The 26,142-nt window shown below is 45.6% G+C and overlaps 1 protein-coding gene across 3 annotated transcripts in view; it reads right to left on the bottom strand.

Moving 5' to 3' along the window:
- Positions 1-16,170, bottom strand: part of KIF16B (kinesin family member 16B) — a 275,553-nt gene extending 259,383 nt beyond the window's left edge. For all 3 annotated transcript variants that reach the window (XM_060285362.1, XM_060285363.1, XM_030872530.2), the window contains exon 1: positions 16,034-16,170. In XM_060285362.1, coding sequence (XP_060141345.1) covers positions 16,034-16,080 — 47 coding nt within the window. In that variant the 5' untranslated portion in view covers positions 16,081-16,170. The remainder of the gene's footprint in view (positions 1-16,033) is intronic.
- Positions 16,171-26,142: the final 9,972 nt, after the last annotated feature.

The following is a 26,142-nucleotide window of genomic DNA, read 5'->3' as shown; positions in this document are numbered from 1 at the left end:
CCTCATAAAAAATTATAAAAATAAATAAAACATCTTTAATTCATTGTATTTTTAAAATCAGAAGGTTTTACATACAAATCTGGGTTTCCGACTTCTCTGGAAGCATCCACAGGAGAGCAGGGCCTGCTCCCCGCTCCTCGCCTGGCTCCCCAAACCTGGGAGCCGAGACACCCTCAGCCCCCCACCTCCCCCCCACCCCAGGAAACCCAGAGACTTCACAGAAGGGACTGTGCCTCTAACAGCAAAATCCTTTTTGTAAATTACGAACCGGCGGCAAATTTAAAGGATCTGATCGTGGTTTCTCAAACTTCATGCACTTTCTGCTGGATGTCATTACCTCCCCCAACCCATGGTGCCTGGACAGGGGACAGAGCCATGGAAATGCTGGCAGAGGCCTCGAAACTGATCAAGCTGACTTTTAACAACATATGATCTCACTCAGCCAGGAGCAAATAGGTCTGATTTGTTCAGGTATTGAGGATTTATTAAAGAAACCACCAGCGAGGGGCTTTCTCTCTCATGTCCTTCTGTCTTTTCAGTGTGGGCTGCACCCTCCTTAATTCTCACAACTCCCTGACAGTATCTTCAACCCTGCGTGAACTCAAGACACCTTTGGAAGAATGAAGCTGCCCTTCCCCGGAGCTGTAATGCCCGTGTAGCTTTCTAACGTTCTTAGTTCGAGAATTCATCCCAGGTGCCTTGAAATTGAATACTCTACCACAATTTACAGGCAGAAATAAGAGCAATCACCTCATCATCAAGCCAGGAGGGCCTGAGGTAAGAAAGCCCTCTGACACCCCCAGGCTTTTTGCAATAAAACAGAGAGAGAGCAAAACAGGTCTGGCCTCATCTCTGCGGCTGGCTGAGCAGGGAGTCCACGCACAATAAAGCAGGCCCCTCCTACGACAGCCACACAGGGCGAAGGAGGTCTCAGGTTGCACCTGGCCAAGACCTACACCTCTAGTTTGGACGTCATTTCAAAGGCAGAGGGGAGGAGGGGGCGAAAGCCAGCCCCTCCGTAAGGAGTCTCACTGATAACAGGATGACATCAGAGAGCAGGTCTGCTTCTGTTTCACTGGAGGCCTCAGCTCTCAAGTGTCGCCTTCCTGTTCTTTGATGATTAATCGAGCTTTTTCACTTGGCCTCCACTCTGCTGCACACTTCGATGCTGCCTCTGAGCCCCTCACGTTCCGTGGCTCTGCTGTTGGCATTTTCAAAGCTTGACTAACCCACTTCAGCATCTGAAATAGGAGGCTCTCCAACAGGAGTGCAGAGACCTGGCCCCGGGCTTGCCACGAGTCACACAGGGAAGGGACTTGAGAACAGCTGTGTCTGCCTCTGAGGTTAAATGAGTGGACAAAATCACATCACGCTGAAGCCACACAGAGAAAGCAAACTGCTGGTCCCGTTCTAGCAAATGCAACGTTAACATACAGCCACAAGGAACTGCTCTCGGCCCTCGTGGGAGGCCTCTGGGCCTCCACGGGCTGTTCCCTCCACGTGCTGTTCCCTCCACCCGCTACACCTGTCCTCCGCGGCCGATGCCCACTGCAGGCCCAACTGAGCCGTCTCTCCCTCCAAGGGCCTTCCCTCAACACCCCAAGTCTCAGTGAGACCCCAACATGGGCTTCCACATGCACCACAGGACCTGGTCCCACAGAGGCAAGGTCTGTGCCAGGCTGGTGGTCCACCGTATCCCCAATATGCAGCCCAGTGGCTTTTCATGGTTTGGGGGGCTCTGCAAGATCAAAACTATTTTCATAATGGCACCAGGACATTATCATTTGCCTTTTCACTCTCACTCAAGACGGCCCAGTGAAGTTTTCCAGAGGCTACAAGGTGTGTGACGACGGGTCATTCTGATGGCTGAGGGACTGTGTGCTTGTGTATTCTTCTGTTCTAAAAAGAGTCTGTTTTAATTTCTAATGTGGTAAAGATATCAATATAACCCACAAAAACAAAAGCTCTTTGGGGTCAACAATTTTTAAGGAATCCCCAAAACTTTGAGAACTGCTGGTCTACCACAAGGCCTGGCATACACCCAGCAGAGTTTAAATACTGTATGAATTAATCAATCAATCAATGATAGGCAGATGAAACCTCTATCAATACACTGATGTCTACTTTGTAGTCTGGTATGGACAAAGGATGGAAAAAAGAGGTGCCCAGGGGTCAGTTCACTCTTTCCTGGTTAAGAAGGGAAAGAAACAGATTCCCCAGCTGTTTGGCTGGGTAGTAGGTGGATGGCTAAGTAAGGAGATGAGTGAGTGGGTAGATGGCGGGGGCAGGGGGGGATGTATGGGTGGAAGGATGGATAGGTGGATGGATGGGTGGGTATGTGGATAGGTAGGTGGATGGATGGATGGATGGATGGGTGGGTGGGTGGACAGGTGGATGGATGGATGGGTGGATGGCTGGTGGCAGAGCAGGTGGGCGGGAAAGTGGGTCCACTCCAGCTGCAATGCACTAGCTCCCACCCCTCCACGTTCAGTCACACCTGATGGCCCCCCAGATCAGCCTGTCAGTCTCACTCCCTGGCTTTCTAACACACAAATTTCATCATGTTACACCCATTTGTAAAATGGTTCCCTTTATCTACAGAATCAGCTTTAAGTTAAATCATTTTAGAGCAGTGGAAAGGAAGAAACAATAATAACGTCCAAGACAGCACAACCTCCAGAATCTGGACCTCTCACCTCTCCGCCCCTGTGCTCACCAGCCAGCTGAAATGTCAGCAGTGTCTCAACACTGCAGCTCCCCAATCTCACTCCACAGTTTAGGGCCTCTGGACACTTTCTGCTTAAAATGCCATTGCCCGCCTTGTCTGCCTGGCCAACTCACTGTACAGAGTCCTGCCCTCAGACACAGAATCCTCCAGGATACTCCTCCCAGCCCTGAGAAGGAGCTACACTCAGCACCTCTACAGCCACACACCACTGTGCCCTGAACACCCATCGTCACCCACACAACAGGGGACATTCTCTTTGTGGCTACTGCTCCCACTAGATCGTGAGCTACTAGAAAGCAGGAATCATGCCCTTGCTCCTCTCTGACCAAAGCAAAAAGCCCAAGAAAAGCTCAATGGCCAGACAGATGCCAAGGTCACCAGGAAAACACCTGCTCTTCACCATGTGAAGCCTAGGCAGACCTCAAAGCTCCATTTCTGCCATAATGTCTACCTGTAGGCTTGAGCTCACGTTGATTTTCCTTTCTCCAAACACATACTGTACTTTATTATCTACACAGAGAACCTAATACTTGGTGACGAGTGGACAAAGTCCACTCATTGCTGAGTTATGTAAGATTCTGCTCCATCGTCACAATATTCATGGGAAATCCGAAGAGGTACAACACAAAATTGTAAGTTACCACTGATTGTGCCTACTCTGTGCAAGCACTTCACAGCCTTTAATTCCTTAAGCCATTAAAATAACCTTACAAATAAGGTAATATTGTCCCCATTATACAGATGAGGAAAGAAGAGACCAGAAGACTAAAGTATCCTTTAGAAAACCATGTAGGTAGTTCGTGGCAATGCCAGGATGCAACCCTGGGACCACCTGATTTACCTACCCTTCAACACCCATGCCTCTCTCGCACCTTCACTGAGCACTGTGTGAAAGTTTGGGATCATGGGGCAGTGAAAGCTCTGTCTTGCTAATTTAATCCAGCCACAGTTCAAAGGTATGCCCTCCAAGGAAAAGCTCACACACAAAAAAAAATCAGTTTCTCTTACACAGACAGCACTTACTGTCTGCTGAATGAGGGTATGAATGAATAAGAAATGGCAAATCAATAACTAAAAGCACGGTCCAAAGGCTAAAGAAAGATGGTAGAGAAAATAAATGGGATTTATCCAGGACTGACTATCAACAGCTGTCTCTCAAAAGTCAGAGTAGAATAAAAGGAGGAGGGGAAAAGATGGTAAAAGCAGAAACAACCACAAGATCCTCTGACTTTTTAAAATCAAAAGAGAGAGGAATTCCAGCCAAGATGAAATTAGAGACAATCAAATCAGTTTCAGAGCACTTATGTTCCAGGAAAGAAAGAATAAATTCCTTCCACTGGTCCTTTAATTCATTTATTACTCATCAGAAAGAACAGAAAATCTGAAAGCTGTTTGTTAGTAGAATGTACAGGCTAAGTTAACACTTAGGTTATAGGAAATAAGGTTCTCTTGGGGAAAAGCCCCATCAGGGATTAAAGGTCCCCACCTGTCCTTTGCATTGACATGGGGAACAATTAATCCAACCAAGGTGTTAAGAGCTCAAACAACCAAGGACACCAGGAGGCAAAATTCCTCAATCCTTTGAGTGGACAGAGGTACTGAGGTGGTGGGCGGGGCAGTTACCTATTCTCATCCTTAATATATCAGTATAGTCAAAGTTGACCCTAAGAACAAGAAAAGCTAAATTAAAAAGGAGATATTTTACAAGACAACTAAATGCCTTGTGTCATCTTGGACTGAATCTTGGACCAGAGAAAAAGACACTATTGGGCAACTTGGGAAATCTGGATGAATCAGATCAGTGGATAATACTGTATCAATGTTACTTGCCTGGTGTTTAATTATACTACAGCTGTATAAGGTGAAAGCTACACGAGAACTCTGCACTATTCCTGCAACTTTCTGTACATATTTCAAAATGAAAATTTTTTAAAAAAGAAGAAAAACATCTCAATTGGATCATCATATATGAGCACCGGCCCAGGACTCCTGACATTTTTCTCACAGTTAGTTGCCCTTCTATCTGCTCAAGCAGAGATAGCTCCTATAAAAACACTAACTTTACGAAAAGAAAGCCAACAGACCAAAATCCAATATTTTTAAAAGCTTTATCTCTGCAACTTGTTTCACTTCCGAGCTAGCCTCCATCACCTTGAATCAGTTTTTCTGGAAAGCTCCCTGGGGAACTTGAAGTCCCACTTAGAGGGAACTCATGAAGTGGTTTACCTGTGCCCCAAGCTGAGTCACTGTGATGGCTTAGACTCTGTTTAATAAATCCTGAAAATAAGAATCAGTAGGTGCACTCGGCAAGAGACCAAGACACCATGAAGCCACGAGAGCTTAAGAGACCAAGCTCCTGATACTGGGTATCCCATGGTGGACTCAGAATCCTAGACTCTTTGAAGTTGAAAATTCTCATTCTAAGCTTTATTTATCCTCTTGGGATCAAAAGCCCCACCCTCCACCCCCAGCTTCCAAGAGGAAAGAGGACTGACTTTCTAACAGCATCCTAATTTCAATGTTCCCTCATGTAGAAAAATCACATTTTACCAAGTTCTGCTCTGAATAATAGATTCACTACACTAGTGTTTTCAAACCGCCAATCATAAATTAGTAGATAAAGACCATCTTTTTTTTTTAATGAAATAGTAGACCGTAGAAACATCAACATGCATTGGGCTGATAAAGGTCTTACTGCAGATGTTTTAAATGCATAGTCCTGTACAATCGTCACCAACCTTCCAAAGTACAAATGTCCTTCATTTTAAATGTGATTAATCCTTTTTCACTAAGTCAGAGGGGAAAAAAAAATGTTTTAAATGAATCTTATATTCACAATAACTTTATTAGAAAATCTGAAATGTGTTACAAGGGGCAAAAAATAAATACTGTTGCAAACTGAAGTCAAAAACTTTTCCTGCAAAGTATTTCCCTCAGATATGTATTAATTACAAAGAGGAAAAAATATAACAATACAGCAGAGAAACCCAGCAGACACCACCTTGACCAAGGGACTGACGTGGACATCACCAGTAACGAGACATACTGGCATCATGACCCCCCCATAATAGGAAATGAAGGACACTTATGTGGCTTTCTTGCCAAAACTGCATAACTTCAGTTTAATCATGACAAACCGTGGGAGAAACCCAAACTGAGGGACATTCTACAAAATAACTGACTGGCACTCTTCTGAGACTTAGAAACTGTCACTGACCAGAAGAGATTAAGAAGACATGGCAACTATATCCAATGTGGGATCCTGCACCGGCTCCTGGGACAGAAGAAGGACGTTCTCAGGAAAACCATGTCCAGTTACCAGGGCTGCACCACGCTGATGCCTTGGTCCTGACAACTGCACCGTGGTTACGTAAGACGCTGATGTTAGGGGAAGCTGAGTGAAGCATATATGGGAACTTTACTGTATAATTATTTCAAGTTAAAAAAAAAATCCTTTTCTAAAGGAACAAGTGTGTTCTGTCCCATAAACTATATATCATTGAAACATAGTGTTTAACCTCCAATTCTCTAACCTTAAGAGATAAACATAACACGTATTTGATGTGTAATTTGTGTATAATTAACTTAATACACAGGGAAAGCCTGAAGCTTTCCCCAGGCTCTTCCTCAGCTCTCTTCTGCCTCCCCAGCCTAATACCCAACAGGAGGATCATCAAAATTCCCTTCTGCTCACGGGAGCAACGTGAGGCATCCCACGGATGCTGGGCTTCGGATCCCGGATTCCTTAAAAGCATCCACATACTGAAAGACTGGGGAGGAGATGACAGTTATTAATGCAACAAATATCTTCTGAGTACCTGTCTCTGCCAGGCACAGTTCTAGGCCCTAGGGAAACAGACAAACCCAACAAGGTTACCAGCTCTCACCGAGTTTATGGGCAAGAAGCAGGGAGACAAGAAACAAGAAAACAAAAATCCTTTCACATGCATACACATGCCCATGCACGTGTGCACACACGCACGTGCACACAAACTCAATAATGGTAAATGCTGTGAAGCCAGGAGACCAATGCAATGTGATAAAGGCTTCTCAGAAGAAGTGACATTTGAGCGGGGACCTGATCTTTCTCTGATCCCCAGTTTCTTCATCTATAAAATGGAGCTAAAAATATTCACCCCTGTGGGATTGTTGTCAAGAATTGAATTAGATAATGATGTTATAAGACTTAACAGAATTCCTAATAAGTGAGTGAGTGGCTAGAAATAGTCACTGGGGACAAAAATTACTTGTCAGGGCTTCCCTGGTGGCGCAGTGGTTTAGAGTCCGCCTGCCGATGCAGGCGACGCGGGTTCGTGCCCCGGTCCGGGAAGATCCCACATGCCGCGGAGCGGCTGGGCCCATGAGCCATGGCCGCTGAGCCTGCGCGTCCGAAGCCTGTGCTCTGCAACGGGAGAGGCCATAACAGTCAGAGGTCCGTGTACCGCAAAAAAAAAAAAAAAATTACTTGTCAACACCATTACGGTGAAAGCACTTTCTCAGTTGACTTTAAATTCTACACATCCCATTGAAATTGCTCCAAGTGTCTATGAGTAGATTGCTGATCACAGAAACAGTTATTTCCCCTCCACTGGGCAGCAACAATGAATAATGAATATACTTGGAAATGGACAGAGCAGGAAACACACATGCTCAGCCCAGAGTGGGCGAGAGTGAAGGAAAGCTCCAGGCCCCGCCAGCAGTCGTGCCTGATGTGAGTCACTGGGCCGAATCCAAGGGAACAATGACAACCTTCCCAGGAAGGACTTCTCCATCACGGAAATCAGCCAGAGGCTTCAACCTGGGGAAGGGCCTGGGCGTGGTGGGGCACTGTCACATCTCCCCCAGGCCGTGTAAGTCTAGCCGTAATGTATTTCGTTTCATAAAACAGGCCTCAGCAAGACTGCATCCCAATTCCAGGACCCACAAAAATAGAAAAAGCTACTGAAATAATTTAGGAAGTTGATCATGAAATGAGAATGTGTAGGCTAAATCAGCTCAGACCAGAGTGCTATCTACGTACTGCACAACTGGACATTTCTAAATAACCTCTGACACACACACACACACACACACACACACACACACACACACACACAAACTTCTCTGCCAGGCCCAGGTTTGCGATGCCCAGGTGAGGGCTGGGGTCTGAGTGCCTCACACAATCAGTAAAGGAGATTAGATTTTATTACAGGAGCCAAACTGCACAGGTGAACAGGGGTGAGCTCTCTCCTTCCTTTAATCCCTCCGTTAACTGGAAGGGCAGCGACAGGTGCCACCTCCTGGCCCCCACCGCCAGCCTCCCGCCCCCAACCCCACTAGCATCCCCTCCTACCCCTCAACTAAAACAGTTCCCTCCAGAGACAGGAGCCAATCACCTCCCCAGCCAGCTGGGCTCGGACCTCGACCTGCAGCACCTCCGATGCTGGTGACCCCCTCTCCTCTCCCTTGATGACCAGGACGTTCACTCTCCTGCTTTTCTCCCTTCCCGTCTCCATTGCCTGGCCCTCCACTCCTGTCCGCTTAAGTGTAGTTGTCAGTAACAGGTGATTATAAAAAATAATAGCAGCTCTGATTTGTTGAAAGGATATTACATGCCTGGAAGTATGCTAAACACTCTCTCCATATACACCCTTCCATCTAATCCCCTCAACAACTTATGCACTATCATTTTACAGCTGCGGCTCTCACATGCTGTGGCTTCCGTAGCCTTTTACAACTCTTAAACATAACTGAAGAGCCTAAAGAGCTTTTATTAATGTTGATATACCCATTTATAGTTACCATATTAGAAATGAAAACTGAGACATGTTTGACACAATGCACTGCACACAGACTCACGACGTCATCACACATCACGTAGCTTCTCGAAAACTCCACAGTACCCTCGTGAGAGATGAGAGTAAAAACAGCAAATATCTTACTATGGGTGTGAAAACAGTTCTGACTTTGTAAACCCCCTAAAATAGTCTCAGTGAGTCCTTGTTTACAAAAGAAGAAACTGAGCCCAGGAGTAAAACCAACCTGCCCAGGTCACTCGGCCAGCTACTGACAGCTCGGTCTTAACCCAGGTCATGCAGTTCTGCTATCCCACCCCTTCTTTCTTTACCATGGTCCTCCTCAGAGACAACATTCACTGCCACCACAGCCGCTACCACCTTCAAGCGACCCACCTCCAAATATGCACCTGCAGAGCTGATAACTCACCTGAGTTCCTACTGCCTGCAGCCCCACCAGCATCCTGAACCAACTCAACTGACCACCATGGCCCTCCACCCCAACAGGCTCATCCCACATCCTGACCTTGGCAAAGGTCATTCGTCCACTTAATAGGGCCCCAAGCCTCTCAGTCATCTGACTCTTTGCCTCTCTATGTCCTACTGATTGGTCTTCAGAATGTCTCTTGCAAACGTAAAAGACAGGATATAAGATAGTTATACGTTATGCTGCTACACAAACAGGAAAAAAAGACTGGATTTAAATGCACCAAAACTTTAGGAGGGGTCATCTCTGGATCCGTGGAATTATGAGCGATTTTCAATTTGATTTCTTTGGTACACTTTTCAGCAGACGTTTTTTACAAGCATACATTATTTTCACAATCAGAAAACACCGTGAAGGTTTTTTCAGGGTTTTGTTTATAAGTTTCATCCTTTGACTCCTCCTTTTCTGTTACTTACATCGCCAACCTGGTCCAGAATCCCATCCCTACTGGTCATACTCCAGTTCTCTGAATGGTCTGCCGGCACTGGCCTCTGCCCAGTCTAAAGGACATCTGAGGTCTCAGGGTCTTGCACCCCAGAATATGGCAGGAAAGTCAGTGGGATAATAGTGCATAAAAGGCACTTAGCACAGCACTTGGGAAACAGTCAATCAATGTTCACTGTTGCTGGAATGCTGGTATTATTTCCCTACACTGCTATATTTCTGAAAAGCCATCAGCAGCTCCCAGTGCCTAATAATAGTAGCCAATATTTATAGAGCCCTTACTCTGGGGCCCAATACTGTTAGCAAGGGTTACTTCATTCAGTCATCATCTCAGCCCCACAAGGGGGGTCCTGTGAAGATCTCCGTCTTACAGGTGAAGAAACTGAAGCACAGAACACCTGAGTAAAGTGCCAAGACCCAGAGCTAGGAAGGTGCAGAGCCGGGATTCAAACCCAGGTCAGGCTTACTGTCCAGTAGAACTTTCCACGAGATGGACATGATCTATCTGCCTTGTTCAGTATGTAGCTACGGAGCATTTGAAATGTGACTTGTGCAACTAAGTAACTACATTTTACATTTTATTGAACAGTTAATTTAAGGAGCTGCATGCCGCCAAGGGCCAGCACAGGACTGCAGTATAAAAGCCCAAACTCCCAAGCTTAACAAAGAAATGTCCTCACAACACCCTGCCCACCGACCTCTCAACTAATCCTTACACAAAGCTCCAGTGAGTCCAAGATCCCGGGTAACTGTACTCGGTGCCACCTGCCAGCCATCCCCACCCTCCTCTTATCTGAGTCTTCTGTACAATGGAGGGGCTTTAGAAATGAGAGTAAGAGAGACTTCAGCTCCAATCCGGACTCCACCGCGACCTAGCTGTGTGACCTCAGGTCTCTGAGCCCCTCATCTGCAGAATGCGGCCACTGTGCTAACTTCCAAAGATCACCAGGCAAGCACTTCACAGACGCTCCCTAAATGGTGGCTGGTTACACCCCTGCTTCGGGGCTCAACTCAAACCCCACCCTCTCATCCAAGGGACCCTGGGAAGCCCCGGAGACCTCTTCCTCCAGCTTCCAGAATCCCCTCACAGATTCTGTGTTATCTGCGTGTGTGGTGTGCCTGTGTCTCTCCTCGGCCACCAGCCCAGCCGTCCCCTGAGGCCAAGGGCTTCTGTCATCAGCAAGCCCGGGGACAAGAAGTCACCAAGCAAAGGGCTCTGGAGGGAAGTGGAGCTGGCTCAGCCGCACTTTATTATCTCAGGGGTCTCAGTTTCCCGTCTGTAAAATGGGGTGAAAAGACCTCCATCAGTGAGCTGGTGTGAGGGGGAAAGGAAGTTGCCAAGGTGAAGAAATGAGCACGGTGCCTGGTGCATGGTACCATCTTGACAGACACCACCCACCCTTAACACGAGAGACTGGCGTCATCACAGACCCAAGAGGCTACCACTGAGCGATTTTCCCCAACACTCCTGCTCTTAAAATGGGAAAACTTCAGTAGAGTCTAAAGACATCAACCCCAGTCAAACTACCACTGGCGTTTTTTTCTTTTGTTTTTAACTTGATTGACATGACAGCAAATTCTACCTGAGAGGCTGATCGGGAAGAGAAGCTGAGAACCCTCACAAATAGAAGGCCTGGGGCGGACCTGCCTTATAAGACGAGAAAGTACATTATAACGCTAACATCTGGCCTGTTGCCAGCACTCAGCAAATTTTTTCTTTTTGGTAAAACATTTTTTAAATATGTGTTATGGAATAAAGGTACCATCATTCAATTCTAAAAGTAACAGTAATAATAACCGCCAATCTTGGGGCTTCCCTGGTGGCGCAGTGGTTAAGAATCCGCCTGCCAATGCAGGGGACACGGGTCCGATCCCTGGTCCGGGAAGATCCCACATGCCGCAGAGCGGCTAGGCCTGTGAGCCACGGCCGCTGGGCCTGCACATCCAGAGCCTGTGCTCCGCAACGGGAGAGGCCACAACAGTGAGAGGCCCGCGTACCGCAAAAAAAAAAAAAAAAGAAAGAAAAAAAGAAAAAAGCCATAAGGCAGTGTTAAGGTTCAGGATGGGCTACCCCAAAATGCACCTTCACGGCATATTAATTGTTTTAAATTAAAGTTTCTTAAGAAACGGCCAATCCAACAGGGTCACTCTCACCCTCCTTTCTGTTTCCCTGAGAGCAGGAGAATCAATCTCCCATGTGAAGGGCACACTCCCTTCACATGTGGAGGTAGAAGGACACCCTTACAGTCAAAAATAGGGAATCTGGAGCCTTGTTATTTCTTTAACTTACTACCCCAAGCCCAAACTCTGTTTAGGCTCTTCAATAATTGGGCACACAAAACCTAAGTTTCTTTGTCCTGTCAATTCCTTACAAATTTGTTTCTTTTTCTCCTGTTAAATCTTGGGTCAATTTTATTATTAGTCTAGCCACAAGAACTCAAGAGAGCGGTAGAGGGAGAAATTTCCTCCTCTCGGACAGTAGTAAAAACAAATTCATCACATCTTGTCCTTAATCAAGCACTGGGTGTTTCTTGCAAGGAGGACTGGTGACCGCAACAGGCTCCTCCTCAGAGTCAGTATTTCACCACACTGCCCCATCCTTCAACAGCCTGGCTGCAACGGCCAACCTCACCTCCCTATCACTCCAGGCCTTTCCTTCGGGCTGGTTGCTTCCTCTTTGCCTTCAGCGCCTGTACTCTTATTTACAATAGCCAAGACATGGAAACAACTGTCCATCGACAGATGAATGGATAAAGAAGACGTGACATATATACATGTGTGTGTGTATATATATATATATATGAATATATGAATATTATTCAGCAATGAAAAAGGAAATCCTCCCATTTGCAACAGCAAGGATGAATCTTAAGGGTACTATGCTAAGTGAAAGAAGTCAGAGAAAGACAAATACTGTATAGATCGCCTTTATATGTTGAATCTTAAAAAAAAGAAGCAACAAAAAACAAAATAAACAAAAAAATAACTTAGAAAAAGAAAACAGATTTCTGGTTACCCAAGACAGGGGGTAGGGAATGGGGGAATTGGATGAAGGGGGCCAAAAGGTACAAACTTCCAGCTATAAAATAAATAAGTCATCATGTACAACATGATGACTATAGTTAACACCATTGGATAGTATATTCGAAAGCTGTTAAGAAAGTAAATCCCAAGAGTTCTCATCACAGGGGAAAAAACCATTTTTTTCTTTTCCTTTTTTTTTGGAAAACTACATGAGATGATGGATGTTAACTAACCTTATCGTGGTAATCATTTCACAACATATACAAGTCAAGTCCTTCTGCTCTACACCTGACACACAGAGCGATGCGTCAATTACATCTCAATCAAACTGGGGGAAAATATTTTTAACAACTTCCTTCAATCCTCCCAGACAACCAGCTGAAAATTCTTTCTCCAGTGCCAGTGACTTTTTAGATAACTTTTTAAAATTACATACACAAGTTTTCAATTATTAATTATAACACCACCAATGAGCAAAGTAAAAACTCAAACAGTAAAGGGAAAAAAACCAAAAAAGAAGCCATCTATCTTCACCTGACACTCTTCATCAGCTCTCCTTCCCAGAGTTACCACTGCCAGGCTTCTTATGAATCACTCCATACAGGTATGGCCCTGTGTGTGCCTCTATGTACATATTTTTTAACACACACATTCACACAACTCTACTGTAGTGAGTGTGTATGTGGATATCTTGGAACTCTTAAGATCAACACATTCTTTTTTAAGTACTACACAGCATTCTACCAAATGAATAGGCAATAATTTAACAAATCCTCCATCACTGTACATTTAGATCATTTATGATTTTTTTGTTGTTGTTCCAATGATGATGCAGAAACATCCTTACACATACTTCTTCGTAGGTAGGAATATAATCCATAAAATAAAATCTTAGCAATGAAATTCCTCAACCAAAGAGTTTTATAAACCTCTAATCTGGACAGCTACTGTCAAATTTCCCAGCATGGAAGTCTCAGAGGTCTTGATCCTTTATGACTCCATCACCAACACTCAATGTTCAGTTAATATTCACCAATCTCACTAGTGAAAAATGGTTTCTTACGGCCATTATAACTTGGAAGCCTTTCCTTATGAGTTAGGCCAAGTACTTTTGGTTGGCCAATTGTATATGTCTTTCTATTTCACTCCCAACTTCCAGATCACTGTCTCCCCATGAAACTGCTCTTTGGAAGGCTATCAATGCTCTTGTCTCCAAGACCGAGGACCTCATCTTACTGGCATCCTCAGAGCACCATCTTGGCAACATCTGACAATAACCACCACCACCTCCTTCGGGAGACCTTTCTCCTTTCCCGCCATGACCATTTGCTCTGCTGGTTCTCCTCCATGAGCTGCAAGCCAATCTTCTCCCTGGAATCCTACAGAGAAGCATATCCCAGTGTCCAATCCCTGAATCCCTTTTCTTCTCACTGTAAACATTTTCTTTTTTTAAAATCTACTGAATATCTGTGCTTTATACATAAAAGTAAGATTTTCTCCTGCTGAGAAATTTCCTCCTCACTGTAACATTCTTAAACCGTCATCCACGTGCAAAAGATTTCCAAATGTCAATCCTCAGATCACCTGAGACCCATGTTTCTTACAGTCTACTGAACACCAGCAGAGAGACGGATGTCCTTCCCACACGTCGGACAGTGAACAGGGTCAACACCTGGGACAGCACTCATCCTGTGCTAGATGCTGTCCTTGTACTTGACACTTACTGCATCTCCTATAACTTTCAAACCCAAGAGAGAACGCACCCCCCTGACCGTCCACCTTCCCCAAACCTCTTCTACCTCCCTGAGCATCAAACCTCAGTTAATGACTCTGTGTTCTTCCCCTTTCCCCTCCTTCTCACCCAATGAACTGCCAAATCCCGTCAATTCTGCCAGCAGACTGCCTCCGTGGATCTTTCCAGGCTTCCCATCTCCACCTATGGCCAGACTACTGCTTCCTTACCTCTTGCCCTAATCCAGATGCCACCACAAGAGTTCTCTGCTGAGAGCACAGACATCATCACGTCCATCTATCTGCCCAAAGCACGTGGCTTTTGGACATGTTTCCTGTCTTCTCTCCACATACCTGGGCTTCAGGCCTCCACTGTCAAGGCACGCACCAGTAGCATCCCTCCCAACCCACCCAGGGTTTTATGAGAGTCCCACTAGTCTGCAGTCCCTCCCTCACCAGAAAGACACTCAGCAGACCTCACTTACCTTGTCCCACAGACAGCACCCAGCACAATGCCCGTGCATTTGGTAGGCGGCACTTAATTGCTTTCTAAAGCTACTCAATACAATCTCGTAGCATGCGCTCCAACACTTCTTTATTTCAAAGAAGGAAAGGAACTTCGATATACATGTAAATCCAAAATAAAGAACAATCTTTCAAAAACATCTAAATGACTCTGGGGTCCATTTGTCTTGTAGGACTGAATATACATAGAAACCTACGTATTTTCTTAGGACTTACAAAAAAGTCAAACTCCTTCCCTAAAAAGCTTTAGAGATAACTTAACAATCACAAAAGCACTGGTCTCCAATAGTTATAAACCAGAATAATGATTCCCTATCTGCCAACAGAAAAACAGATTCAGATGAGCCAAAGAAGGCTCCGGCAATCTCTTGATTTTATGATCTTCTGATGACCTCCAAAGTTGATACAAAGAAAGTAGCAAAGGCCATATGGTAAGTCAACTGTCCAACTTGACTGAGAAGCCAATAAAAACAAATGGCCTTGTGTGAACTGCTCCTATCAATTGGGAAGGACACATCCCATTTAGATCTACTTCATTCTTTAAAGTTCTTTAAACCAATTTAAAAAGCTAACTCTTGTAAAAACTGATTATAAAGTAGTCACCGAAAAGCAAACTATTCCTCAGTGAACGCAAAGTCAAATCATTCTGAAAAGCATTACTTCGTAGAAACATACAAGATTAAATTCTAAATGTGTTTATAATTCCCCCCCAGCTGTTAACAACAGCATATTTCAAACACGTGTACTTAAGTGTCCTTGATTTTTTTTTTCCAGGAAACAAAAGTTTTTAAAGTTTTGCCATCCACTCTTTAACCTTAAGTTAAGAACTGCTAAACTACTGATTAGAAGTTAGGGTTCAAGTTCAGGGAACTGAAATCACTTCTTAAGAGTTGAAAAAAGTAACACTGATAACAATTAGAGAACTTCTGAGTTGGCATAACTGGGGGGACTTCTCCTAACAGCTCTGGTGCCCTCATGACCACGCTCATGGATTTACACCCTCGTGAAACTGTTCCCTTGATGCTTTTTAAAGAGAGAAGAAGCAAACTTCTTCAAATTAATGGGACCTGGAAGAGTTAACAGGAATCTCCTCCGTGGCCTCGTGAACTCTCTACCCCCCAGGGCCCCTCCAGGGCAGTGTGAAAGGAACAGCAAAGCTTCAAGTGGTCCAGGCCCCCAGAGGCCACAGCCAGGGCCCAGTGGGCCGGAGACCGGCTCTTGACACTTAAGTCCAGGCTGGCCTTAGAGGGGAGCTGGAGACCAACTTCCTCCGGGTGGGGACGCCTCAGGGGCCCGCCTGCGCCCCGCCCTCCTACTCACCTGCGATTCATGGGCCGGACCCTCACGGCCACCTTGACCGATGCCATTGCTCATCGCGGCCCGGACCACGCGGGTTCCCACCTGCCCAGCGTCCCGCGGCTGCCGGCGGCTCTCGACACTTCGCCCGTGGCTCCCGCCCACTTTCCCCTCTGCCCCCGCCCCTCCGCTCCCGGCCGGACCCGGCGGCCCGCGGCGGCCCCACCTGCCCTGCCACTGAGCATGCCCAGAGCGGCTCCTGCCCGCGTGATCCGCGCCCCGGGCTTTGGCGGCGCCCGGGAGGCGCGGAGGGGCGGGGCCGGGTTGCCTGGGCGGGGCCTGGAGCACGGAGGGGCGGGGACAGGATGCCTGGGCGCCGCCGCCTGAGGTCGACAAATCTAGGCAGATCAAGTGGCCTGGGAACGGGGATGGAGTTATTTCAGGGAAGCTTAAAGCCCAACCTCATTCCTTTAAAAGCTGGGGAGGAGGAGGAAAACGAGGAGTTCACAGTAATTTACGGCCAGCGCAAGGACCCCAATCCTGGGGTCAGATTACCAAAAACAGTTTTTCGGCCCTTAACAAGGACCTGGCTTTACCCCACTGTACAGGTGTTAGTTCATGCAATTTACGGAGCAAGAAACTGAAGCACAGAGATTATCACAGCTTGATAATGGGCAGCTCCTCAGGTCCTCTCTGCTACTCTAAGGCTGTCCGAGCGCGTGTGCTCTGGACGCCTAAATTCAGGGATACAGAGAAATGAAAATTAAAAGGGTACTGGAGGTTTTAAATGTGGGCGAGAATGGCTATATTGGCTGAAATCAGATCTTAATTGGACTTTTTTCGCACTTATGTTACAGTTTAGTAGTTTTAAACTTAAAGGAGTTTGGGGTGGGGACGACCCTCTCCTCCGGGCCTAGGGTTTCTGGGAGAAGCGAGGTCCGACCCCGTTTCTTGTCAGGAGGCCCCGTCCCCGCCGCCCTCTCCCGGGAAATGCATATTCATTCATTCAGTCCGTCAAGCATGAATGCATTCAGGCATTCTTTCACACACACCCAGTGGCCCACCTGTTAACTGCGGGCCACATTAACCAAGGCGTCAGCTCTGCCTTCCTCCTGCTGCCCCATTCTGGGCCGCTTAGCCCACCCACCCCAACCCCAGTACCCCACGCTTCCTGCCTCGGTTCCCACAGCTGCCCCCCACCTCGGGTGGGGGCAGGAAGGCCCACTGAAGGCAGTGCCCATACTCAAGATCCACTGCGCCCCCATGTTCCTAACGGGGCCATAAAGGGATGCTCTGCCCTCACCCTCTCCCCGCCGGTATTTCACGCCCCCAAGGGCAACCAGGAGCTGCTGGCAGCGTCCCTAGTTCTAAGGAAGGCGGCCCGACTGGGTCGGAGGGACTACTCCCCCAGCAAGCCAAGCTATAATGGAGGCCACAAGAAGTGGAGGCTGGGCTCCTGGGTTTGAGCCTCAGCTCCAACACTAGCTTTGGGAGGCGTCCAGTCTGCATTACTGGGCATCTCTGAGGCTTTTGCTTTATCTACAAAACAGGAACAACTCCTTGGAGTTGGTTCATGCTTTAAGTGAAATGATGTCTGCAAACATGTAACCCACTCAGACAAGGAATCGTCGCATCAGCTTCCCTAGAACCCCGAGGCTGGCCGGAAATCAGCAACCACGTGTTTCTAGAGCCGGGAGAACCCTGGCTTCTCCCCCTTGGGGGGCGCGGAGCTGGGTGCGGATTTGACCACCGGGCTACGGGGAAATCAGGAGCGCCGGATTCCGGAGCGGCCCGGGCATGCGCGGTAGCGGCGGGAGGGTTCAAGACGCCGTTAAGGAGCTTGCGCGACGCCCGGCTGCCCGGGCAGGGGCGGGCCCCGCCTTATATGGGAGCTGCGCCGGGACAAACTCCGCGGGCGCCCTTCCCGGAGGGCGTGGCCCGACATCTCGGTGAGCCACCGTCACCCCTGTTCACGACCACCCTATCCGGGTCGGGGGCCTCAGCGCACAGAACGTGAGAGGGCCCCAGAGCTGGCAAAGCCAGCCCAATTCTTAAAGACAGCAAATTACACAAACTTTGTAGGAAGAATTCTAGTTTTACTCATTAAAGCGATTTGCTGTGTCTGGGGCTTTATTGGTTGGTAGTTTGGAATGTTTCAGCATTCATTCATTTTTCCAACATCCTATACTTGCCTATGAGCCCTCTGTCCCTTCGTGACTTTGCCATTTGACAAAACAGACCATCGCAGTCCTGCAGACACTTTAGTCCCACCTACCACTCCTGGAGCTTTTCAATATGAGGCAGTAAGTCTGCAACTCAAGCCGGGCAGGACGGAACAGAGACTTGGCCAGAGAATATTTTTAACCGAGAGTGAAAGAAGTCTCTGAAAGGGCAGATTAATTACAAGGTAGAGAGTTGGCTAGTCTTCTCAAACGTTAATGTGCATGCTTCCAAGTACTTTGCAAACGTTAACGCTTATACAAATCACCTGGGGAATCTTGTGAACTTTCAGATTCTGATTGGGCAGTTCTGGGGTGAAACCTGAGATGCTGCATTTCCAACAAACTCCTGGGATTGTGGTTGCAGCCGGCTGCGACCCACACGTAGGGGAGCGAGGGGTTAGTGATCTCAAAAGAGTGTGGAAATACTGATAGTGGAAAACACTCACGTGTCTCCATCTGGGATCCAAGGGGTCAGTGGAAAAATTCAGGGGTCCACATCAGTTGTGTATCCCGGCCTAACAGCCCCAAATTTAGCGGCTTAAAAGAAAGACCACTTATTATTTCTCACGGTTCTGTGAGGTTCTGTGAGGTTCAGTTAACCTGGGCTAACGGGGCTAGGGGCTGGAGGTTGGACTCAATTGGGATTACTGGGAAGCCTGTGCTCCGTCCTCTTTCTCATCCTCAAAAAGGTTAGACCGGGTTTCTTAGTTGGGTAAAGAAGCCTTCCAGGAGGGCACACCCAGTGGCTCTGTTGAAGCTCAGTTTGCTGATTTCCCATTGGTCAAAGGCAGCAGGCCCCACATGGGTGTGGCAGGCGGCGCCCACCAGGAAGGAGCAGGTATTCATGGGAGCCGCGAAAGTTACAAATCTGACAGAAGGTCCATGAACTTGGATGAGAGGGAAAAAAAAAAATTACATCTGTAACATAAAATATATTAACTTTAGTAATACCAGAGATTTTGACACCTCTAGAAATTAAAGATATTTTCCTGTTAAATTATAATTGTTGCAGCTTTCTAAAATTGTTAAAAATCATTGTTACTTTGAAATTATGGTAGACATTAGACTGACACTAAATCTTGTAATTTAATATAACCATGTGTTACTCTATCACAAATTTATTTTTCTTATATCTTGCTCACTGTATTTCATTATAATTGATTTTCCTTCCCAACCCATGTATTTTATTTTATGCATTTAATAATGTTATTCTGAAAATGTTGCTTTCACCTGACAACCAAAAGGGTCCAGGGCACAAGAGCATTTAAGAACCTACAATTTGGACATTCATTTGGGTGAATGAAGGGCATTTCTATTTTCCAAAAAAAGATTGAATGGTGATGGAAGGAAGAAAAGATTCTGAGATCTAGGTTAAAACCCAAATAGTATTAAATGAGAATGGAGTATTAATCCCATCACCATTAAGGCATTTGTGTGTGTGTGTGTGTGTGTGTGTGTGTGTGTTGGTTTAAATTTGTTTGTTTTGATGTAGCTTATTTGGGTCTTATCTGGGGCTCATTTATTGTTGAATTCTTTTTCCTGATGTTTAGCAATCTCATTACTGCCAAATAGTTGTGAGTAATTTAAACTCCCTGAGACTTAGCTCCTTCATTTCAAAGTGAGAAAGCACTGAAATAGAATGTTCACTCCACCTCGAAATATTTGAATCATCTTGAAATACCATTATCAGGAAAAAAAATACCACATTCCTATCAGCTATATGTACAGTTATATATTTTTCCTCCAGCCCCTAAGGAATAAAGCTGATTTGCACTCTCACAAGTACGACTTTTTAAAAACCTTGATAAACAGCAGACTGGCACACTTAAATTGGAACAAAGAATATACTGACATCTCAAAAACCCATCTACGTGCAAGTACTGACCTCAAGCATTATATCACACAGTACACTTATTATCTTCATGTGGGAGTACCTTATGTCATAGGACTGAAGTTGAATTTCAGAGGTATGCAGTGAGCCAATAAACTAAGTATTCTGGTTTTCAAACAAATGCATAATCACATCAGAGACAGAAATCATAGACATCCGATCCAAGCACAAAACAATTTTCACGTTCTAAGTCATAAAATTTTAAAGTAAATTTAGGATCTCCTAAAATACTAAATATTAAAAACAAAGGTAACTTGAAAAAGTGTACTTTGGAGCCCGAGAGAGAAACCTGAACTCCAAAGTAACAATAAAGATAATCATGAAAGTCATACATAGTAATTTGCCACAAAGCTATAGGCAGGTAACTATGAGTGGCAACTTTCTTTTACAGCAGAAGTGAATGAAGAAATCACAGCAGATTCAATTTAATAGAAGCTATCACCCTAAATCACAGTCATTTTATATACCAAAAGACAGAAGAAGGATTGTTTTCAATTGCTTTTAACTAGACCTATGGTCACAAAGAGTTCAGAATAGATGGACTTTATCGAGTCTGTGGAAGCATTTCAGCTTCTTCAGAATGAGAAACCACATTTAGTTGGAGGGATGGGGAAAAGTTTCACAGATGAATTAGTTGTGGAGGCAAGCCTTGCAGGAGGGATGGCATTTGAACCTCAAGATGGATGAGGAGCTGACTTTTGAGGCAAAGAAATGCCTTGAACAAGTATTCCGAGATGGGAAAGCAAGGGTCCTGCCACAGGAATAGTGAGGAAGCCTCTTTACCTAAAGCAATGTTGGAGGTTTAAAGATAGTGATACGTTCTCCCCACCTGTTCTTGTACTTGGCACTTTGCAGTGACCTTCCATCAGGGATGGAGGCTGTTTCTCCACCTGTTTAATATGGCCAGCCTTGTTACTTGCTTTGTCCCATCGAATGCAGCAGAATTAACTTTGTTACTTCCATCCTAGGCTTCAAAAGGCCTTACGTGCTTTCACTCTCACTCCAGGGATCTTGCTGCTGTCATATGGAAGCAAGGTCAGGCTAGCCTGCTGAATGATGGCATGACCAGTCAAACCCAGTGCCACAGCCAATAGCCAACCAACCACCAGACACGGGAGTGGGGCCACCTTGCACCAGCCAGCCCCTGCCAATTCAAGAGCTGATCACAGCCTTATGAGAGCAGCCCAGAACAACAGAGCCTGTCCAGACCAGAAGAACCACCAAGCTGACCTGTAGGCAGAAGGGGATCAGAATATGCCACCCCAAAATATGCCACTGTGGCATGAGAATTATTGTACTCTGAAGGCAATTAAAAAGAAACCAACACAGAAAGAGCTCTTTGCCCTTCGCCATAAATTTCCCTTTGTCAATATGCTCTCCTCTCCCCCATACCAAGAGAAGAATAATCCTTATTACTAGAGACAGAAAGTCAGCAAACCCTCACTAAACAAATCTTTATCTTCCATTCCTTTCCCCCATATATTTATCTTCCCACAATTTATAACCACTAGAAGACCCGAACCCTTTTCTTTTGTGTAGTGACCTCTCCACGATGTATCGCACTTTGTTAAAATAATAAGCCCCCAGCCCTAACTGCTTTCGGGAGTTTTCATTCCTTTTCTGTGATGCCCTCCGTGTGCGTACAATATAAACCCTTTCTTCTGTTAATTTTTATTTTGTCAGTTTAATTTGCACACCCCAGGTTATCAGCTTAAGAGGGTAGAGGAAAAGGGTCTTTTTCCTTGCTGACAAGATTCATTAGCACTGGGCTTCCCTGGTGGCGCAGTGGTTGAGAGCCCGCCTGCTGATGCAGGGGACACCGGTTCGTGCCCCGGTCCGGGAAGATCCCACATGCCACGGAGAGGCTGGGCCCGTGGGCCATGGCCGCTGAGCCTGTGTGTCCGGAGCCTGTGCTCCGCAACGGGAGAGGCCACAACAGTGAGAGGCCCACGCACCGCAAAAAAAAAAAAAAAAAAAAAAGATTCATTAGCACTAAACCAATGGTTGCTGGTTAAGCCATTTGGTTTAGGGTATGTGTGTGTAATCGCTTGCATCCAAATACATCCTATCTTATCTAATGAGAAAGGTTTTGGATGGATAGGACCATTCAGGAGCCTTGTTAATCATGTAGAAATATGAGTGACATAAAAAATACCTCTGAGCTGGGGCCCTAATCAAGGGCCTTTGGAGTTGTTGTTTGAAGCTGAAAGTCTTTAGGTTCATTTCTTACATTACACATGAGGAGATCAAGGCTCAGACAGGCAACATGACTGCGGACACCACGTTCCCCATCGCCCACTCCCTCAGGGAACTTAAGTCAATGAAGCCGATTCGTGGAAGAATGGATGCTCTCTGAACACACTGTCAGCATTCCCACCGCCATACTGTGCGCGAGCAGAAATGCCATCTCCTCTCCTCCTCTCCTGGGTCCAATTCTCCCTTTGAATTTTACCATCCCCAGTCTTCCCCCACTGCACCATCTCAGGGCAATTGCTCCCTCTTCCAAATGCTTTGTAACACGGTCAGCACCACTCACTTGTTACTCACTGGAGAACTTTCAACCTTGGTTTTCTGTGTTGCTCTTCCAATCCAATTATAAGTCCTTGAAGGGTAAAGAGCAGATCTCATAGTTGTCTGTAATTCCAGTAGTGCCAGATTGTCATATGTTAACATTGACACTTAGCAAAACCAATAAACTCATTACACTGTTCTCTTTCTGTAGATGGCCAGTATATAAATATGAATTTCTATGTGATGATTCTTTGGCCCATTTTTGTCCTTTTCTGTTCCTCTAACCAGGTCATAACATAAAGGTTATGCTGTCTGTTACTGTCAAGCTTAATTAAGCCCATTATAATTCATTAACCCCTGTGCTTGCTTTGTAATTAACATTGATTAACACAAACAAGTACAAAATAGGCCATCAGCACTTTCCAGAAGTGCTGATGACGATTATATTGGTAATTCAATATAGTATAGAAGATGATGGGATGGTAATATGCACTCTCTTCACATAAGGAGACAAATATGCTACCACGCAAATCTAGCCTAGAAACAAAACAGTTTGTTCATTGGATTCACCTGATTAAACCTTCACCCTGTGAACCCACCTATGACGGTTGAAATTTGGGTAGAACCGCTGAACGCACAGATCCAAGTAACTTACTTCATTGCATCACTGGACCAAAAGAGGGAAGCGTTTCAAAGCCAACAGAAGGATGGCAGAGTGACCAGTCACAGCAAAGCAGCCCCAAGGTTCATGACAGACAATTTGAGGCCAAGATCACATAAGCCCTGGATAAGTCCAGGGCTTGATAGAAGCAGGTTGAAGTTTCACGACAATAAGCGTCCAGCGACATTGCATCCGAAAAGCTCTGAGTGACTAATTACTTGAAAATAAACTATCTGCCTATCCAGAATATAAAATACAAACAAAACAAAACAAACAAACAAAAAACCCTGTATTCTAGTATATCCAAGACTGTGTTTAAATTCCCTTTCTCTCTGATCTCAGAGGTCAGGGATGTATTCTTGGCATCCAGGTTAAGAGGAAGCCACCACGCTTACCTGTGACTCTGGTCAACAGCCAGTGGTGCTGGGCAGAGTTGAACTTTTGTATATTTGTAGGAATAAAGTTAGGCTGTTTAGGAGCTGCAGCAGTTTTTGTTCTGTACAAAATAAGTAACTGGGACTCTGCCCCACTGCCCTCCAGGGAAGGATTATCAGAACTGAAACCATCCAAATCAATGGGCCCTGTGCAGATGACTTCATAAGGGGGCCATGGAGTTCTTACAGCTCTGTTACTGCTGTGGAAATCATTCAAACCCTAAAAGGGGTGTTAGTTCAAAATAAGGTGTTTCAAAGTCGTTACTGAAAGAGTTGTAACGTTCATGAATATCCCTGAGACACCATGACTTCTGTATACATGTGTGGCTCATCGAGAAAAAAACCTGCCTGATGAAAAAACATGGAGAATTTGCTGAAGTTCATATAGCTTCTAAATATGGAAACTGGAGTCTGAACCCAAATGTGTGTGTCCTCAGAGCTGGGCTTTCTCTTTTTTTACCCCTCCTCCCCAGCAGAGGATGTGTTGGAGAAAGTGCTAGAAATGGAAAAGCAGCTGTCAGAAGCAGAATTCAATAGAGAGAAAAGCCACAAACACACGTTGATACAAAGGGTCAGCCTTAAGCAAGACAGTGACATTGGTGACGATTGTCCTGGTATCCACAACCTTCCTGCCCTCTATTATCAGACATCATATTTGGGGTCTTATATCCATGCCAACAGGGTTGTATAGAGTCATTTAATCCCCCACCCCTTTCTCTCCTAACTATGTTAAAAAAAGAGAGAGAGACAACAGACCCAAAATGGAGTCCCTTGTGCTAAGTCCCGTGTCACCAAACCGAGATTTAAAACCTAACTTAAGGGACTTCCCTGGTGGTCCAGTGGGTAAGACTCCATGCTCCCAATGCAGGGGGCTCAGGTTCGATCCCTAGTCGGGGAACTAGATCCCACATGCCGCAACTAAGAAGCCCGCATGCCGCAACTGAGAAGCCCGCGTGCCCCAACTAAAGATCCCGCGTGCTGCAACGAAGATCCAGCGTGCCATAACTAAGACCCTTTGCAGCCAAAATAAATAGATAAATATTTAAAAAAATAATAAAACCTAACTTAATCACAGTTTCAGCCTCCCCAGGAATGGAATCTTAAACCAATCCATCTGGAATTACTGGTCAGCACTGGTGAGGTAATCTGCTTGATAGACCCCTGAGGTCCCCTAAAATAAGGTGACCTTGCCACAAACAATCAGCTCTTTGCTAGTATAACTTCCTCGTCATGACCCCTTTTGCCTATAAAGCCTTCCATTTTGTATGGCTCTCTGGAGCGCCTTCCTTTCCGCTAGAAGGGATGCTGCCCGATTCATGAATTGTTGAATAAAGCCTATAAGATCTTTATCATTTACTCGGTTAATTTTGTTTTTTAACAACTATGACACTTTTTTCTTCTTCATTCATTTTTTAAAATAAGATATAAAATACATTCAGTGGGGTACGTAAAGTATACAAATCTTAAGTGTACAGCTCAATGAATTGTTTCATGCATGTACACCCATGTAACCCCCATGCAGACGAGATTCAGAACACTTGGTGGTATCCCAGAAACCCCCGTCAAGCTACAGGCTTTTTATTTGAAAGTCAGGTTTAGTGAGGTATCATTCTCATACAGTAGTATTTTCCCCTTTTTGTAGGCAGTTCTATGAGTCTTGAAAATGCATATTGTTGTGTGGCTACCAATAAAATCAAGACATAGAACTGTACCATCACTCTCTGCCCCCACAAAAAAAAAAACTTCCCCTCTGCACCTTTGTAGCAAATTCCTCCCTCCTTCTCCAACCCCTGGCAACCGCTAATCTGTATTCTGTCCCTATAGTTTATCTTTTCTAGAATGTCTTATAAATGGATCATACAGCATGAGTCTGACTTCTTTCACTGAGCATAATACATTTGAGATTCATCCATATAGTTGCGTGTATCAGTAGTTGCTCCCTTTTTATTCCTGAGTAGTACTTAATTATACCACATTCCGTATAGCCATTCATCAGTTAAAGGACACTTGGGTTGGTTCCAGTTTTTTGACAATTATGAATAAACGTTCACATACAGGGTTTTGTGTGAATCTAAGTTTTCATTTCTTTCAGGTAAACACCCAGGAAGTGTATTTCTTGGTCTATGCTAAGTACATGTTGAACTTTATTACTTTTTTTTTTTTTTTTTTTTACGCAGGCCTCTCACTGTTGTGGCCTCTCCCGTAGCGCAGGCTCAGAGGCCATGGCTCACGGGCCCAGCCGCTCTGCGGCATGTGGGATCCTCCCGGACCGGGGCACGAACCCGTGTCCCCTGCATCATCAGGCGGGCTCTCAGCCACTGCGCCACCAGAGAAGCCCCTTATTACTTTTTTAAGCCGAACAGTTTTCCAGAGAGCTGGTACCCTTTTGCATTCCCACCAGCAATATAGGAGAC

The sequence above is a fragment of the Globicephala melas genome, chromosome 15, assembly GCF_963455315.2.
Source record: "Globicephala melas chromosome 15, mGloMel1.2, whole genome shotgun sequence".
In the NCBI taxonomy this organism is placed as follows: Eukaryota; Metazoa; Chordata; class Mammalia; order Artiodactyla; family Delphinidae; genus Globicephala; species Globicephala melas.
This window is presented reverse-complemented; position numbering and strand designations above follow the sequence as displayed.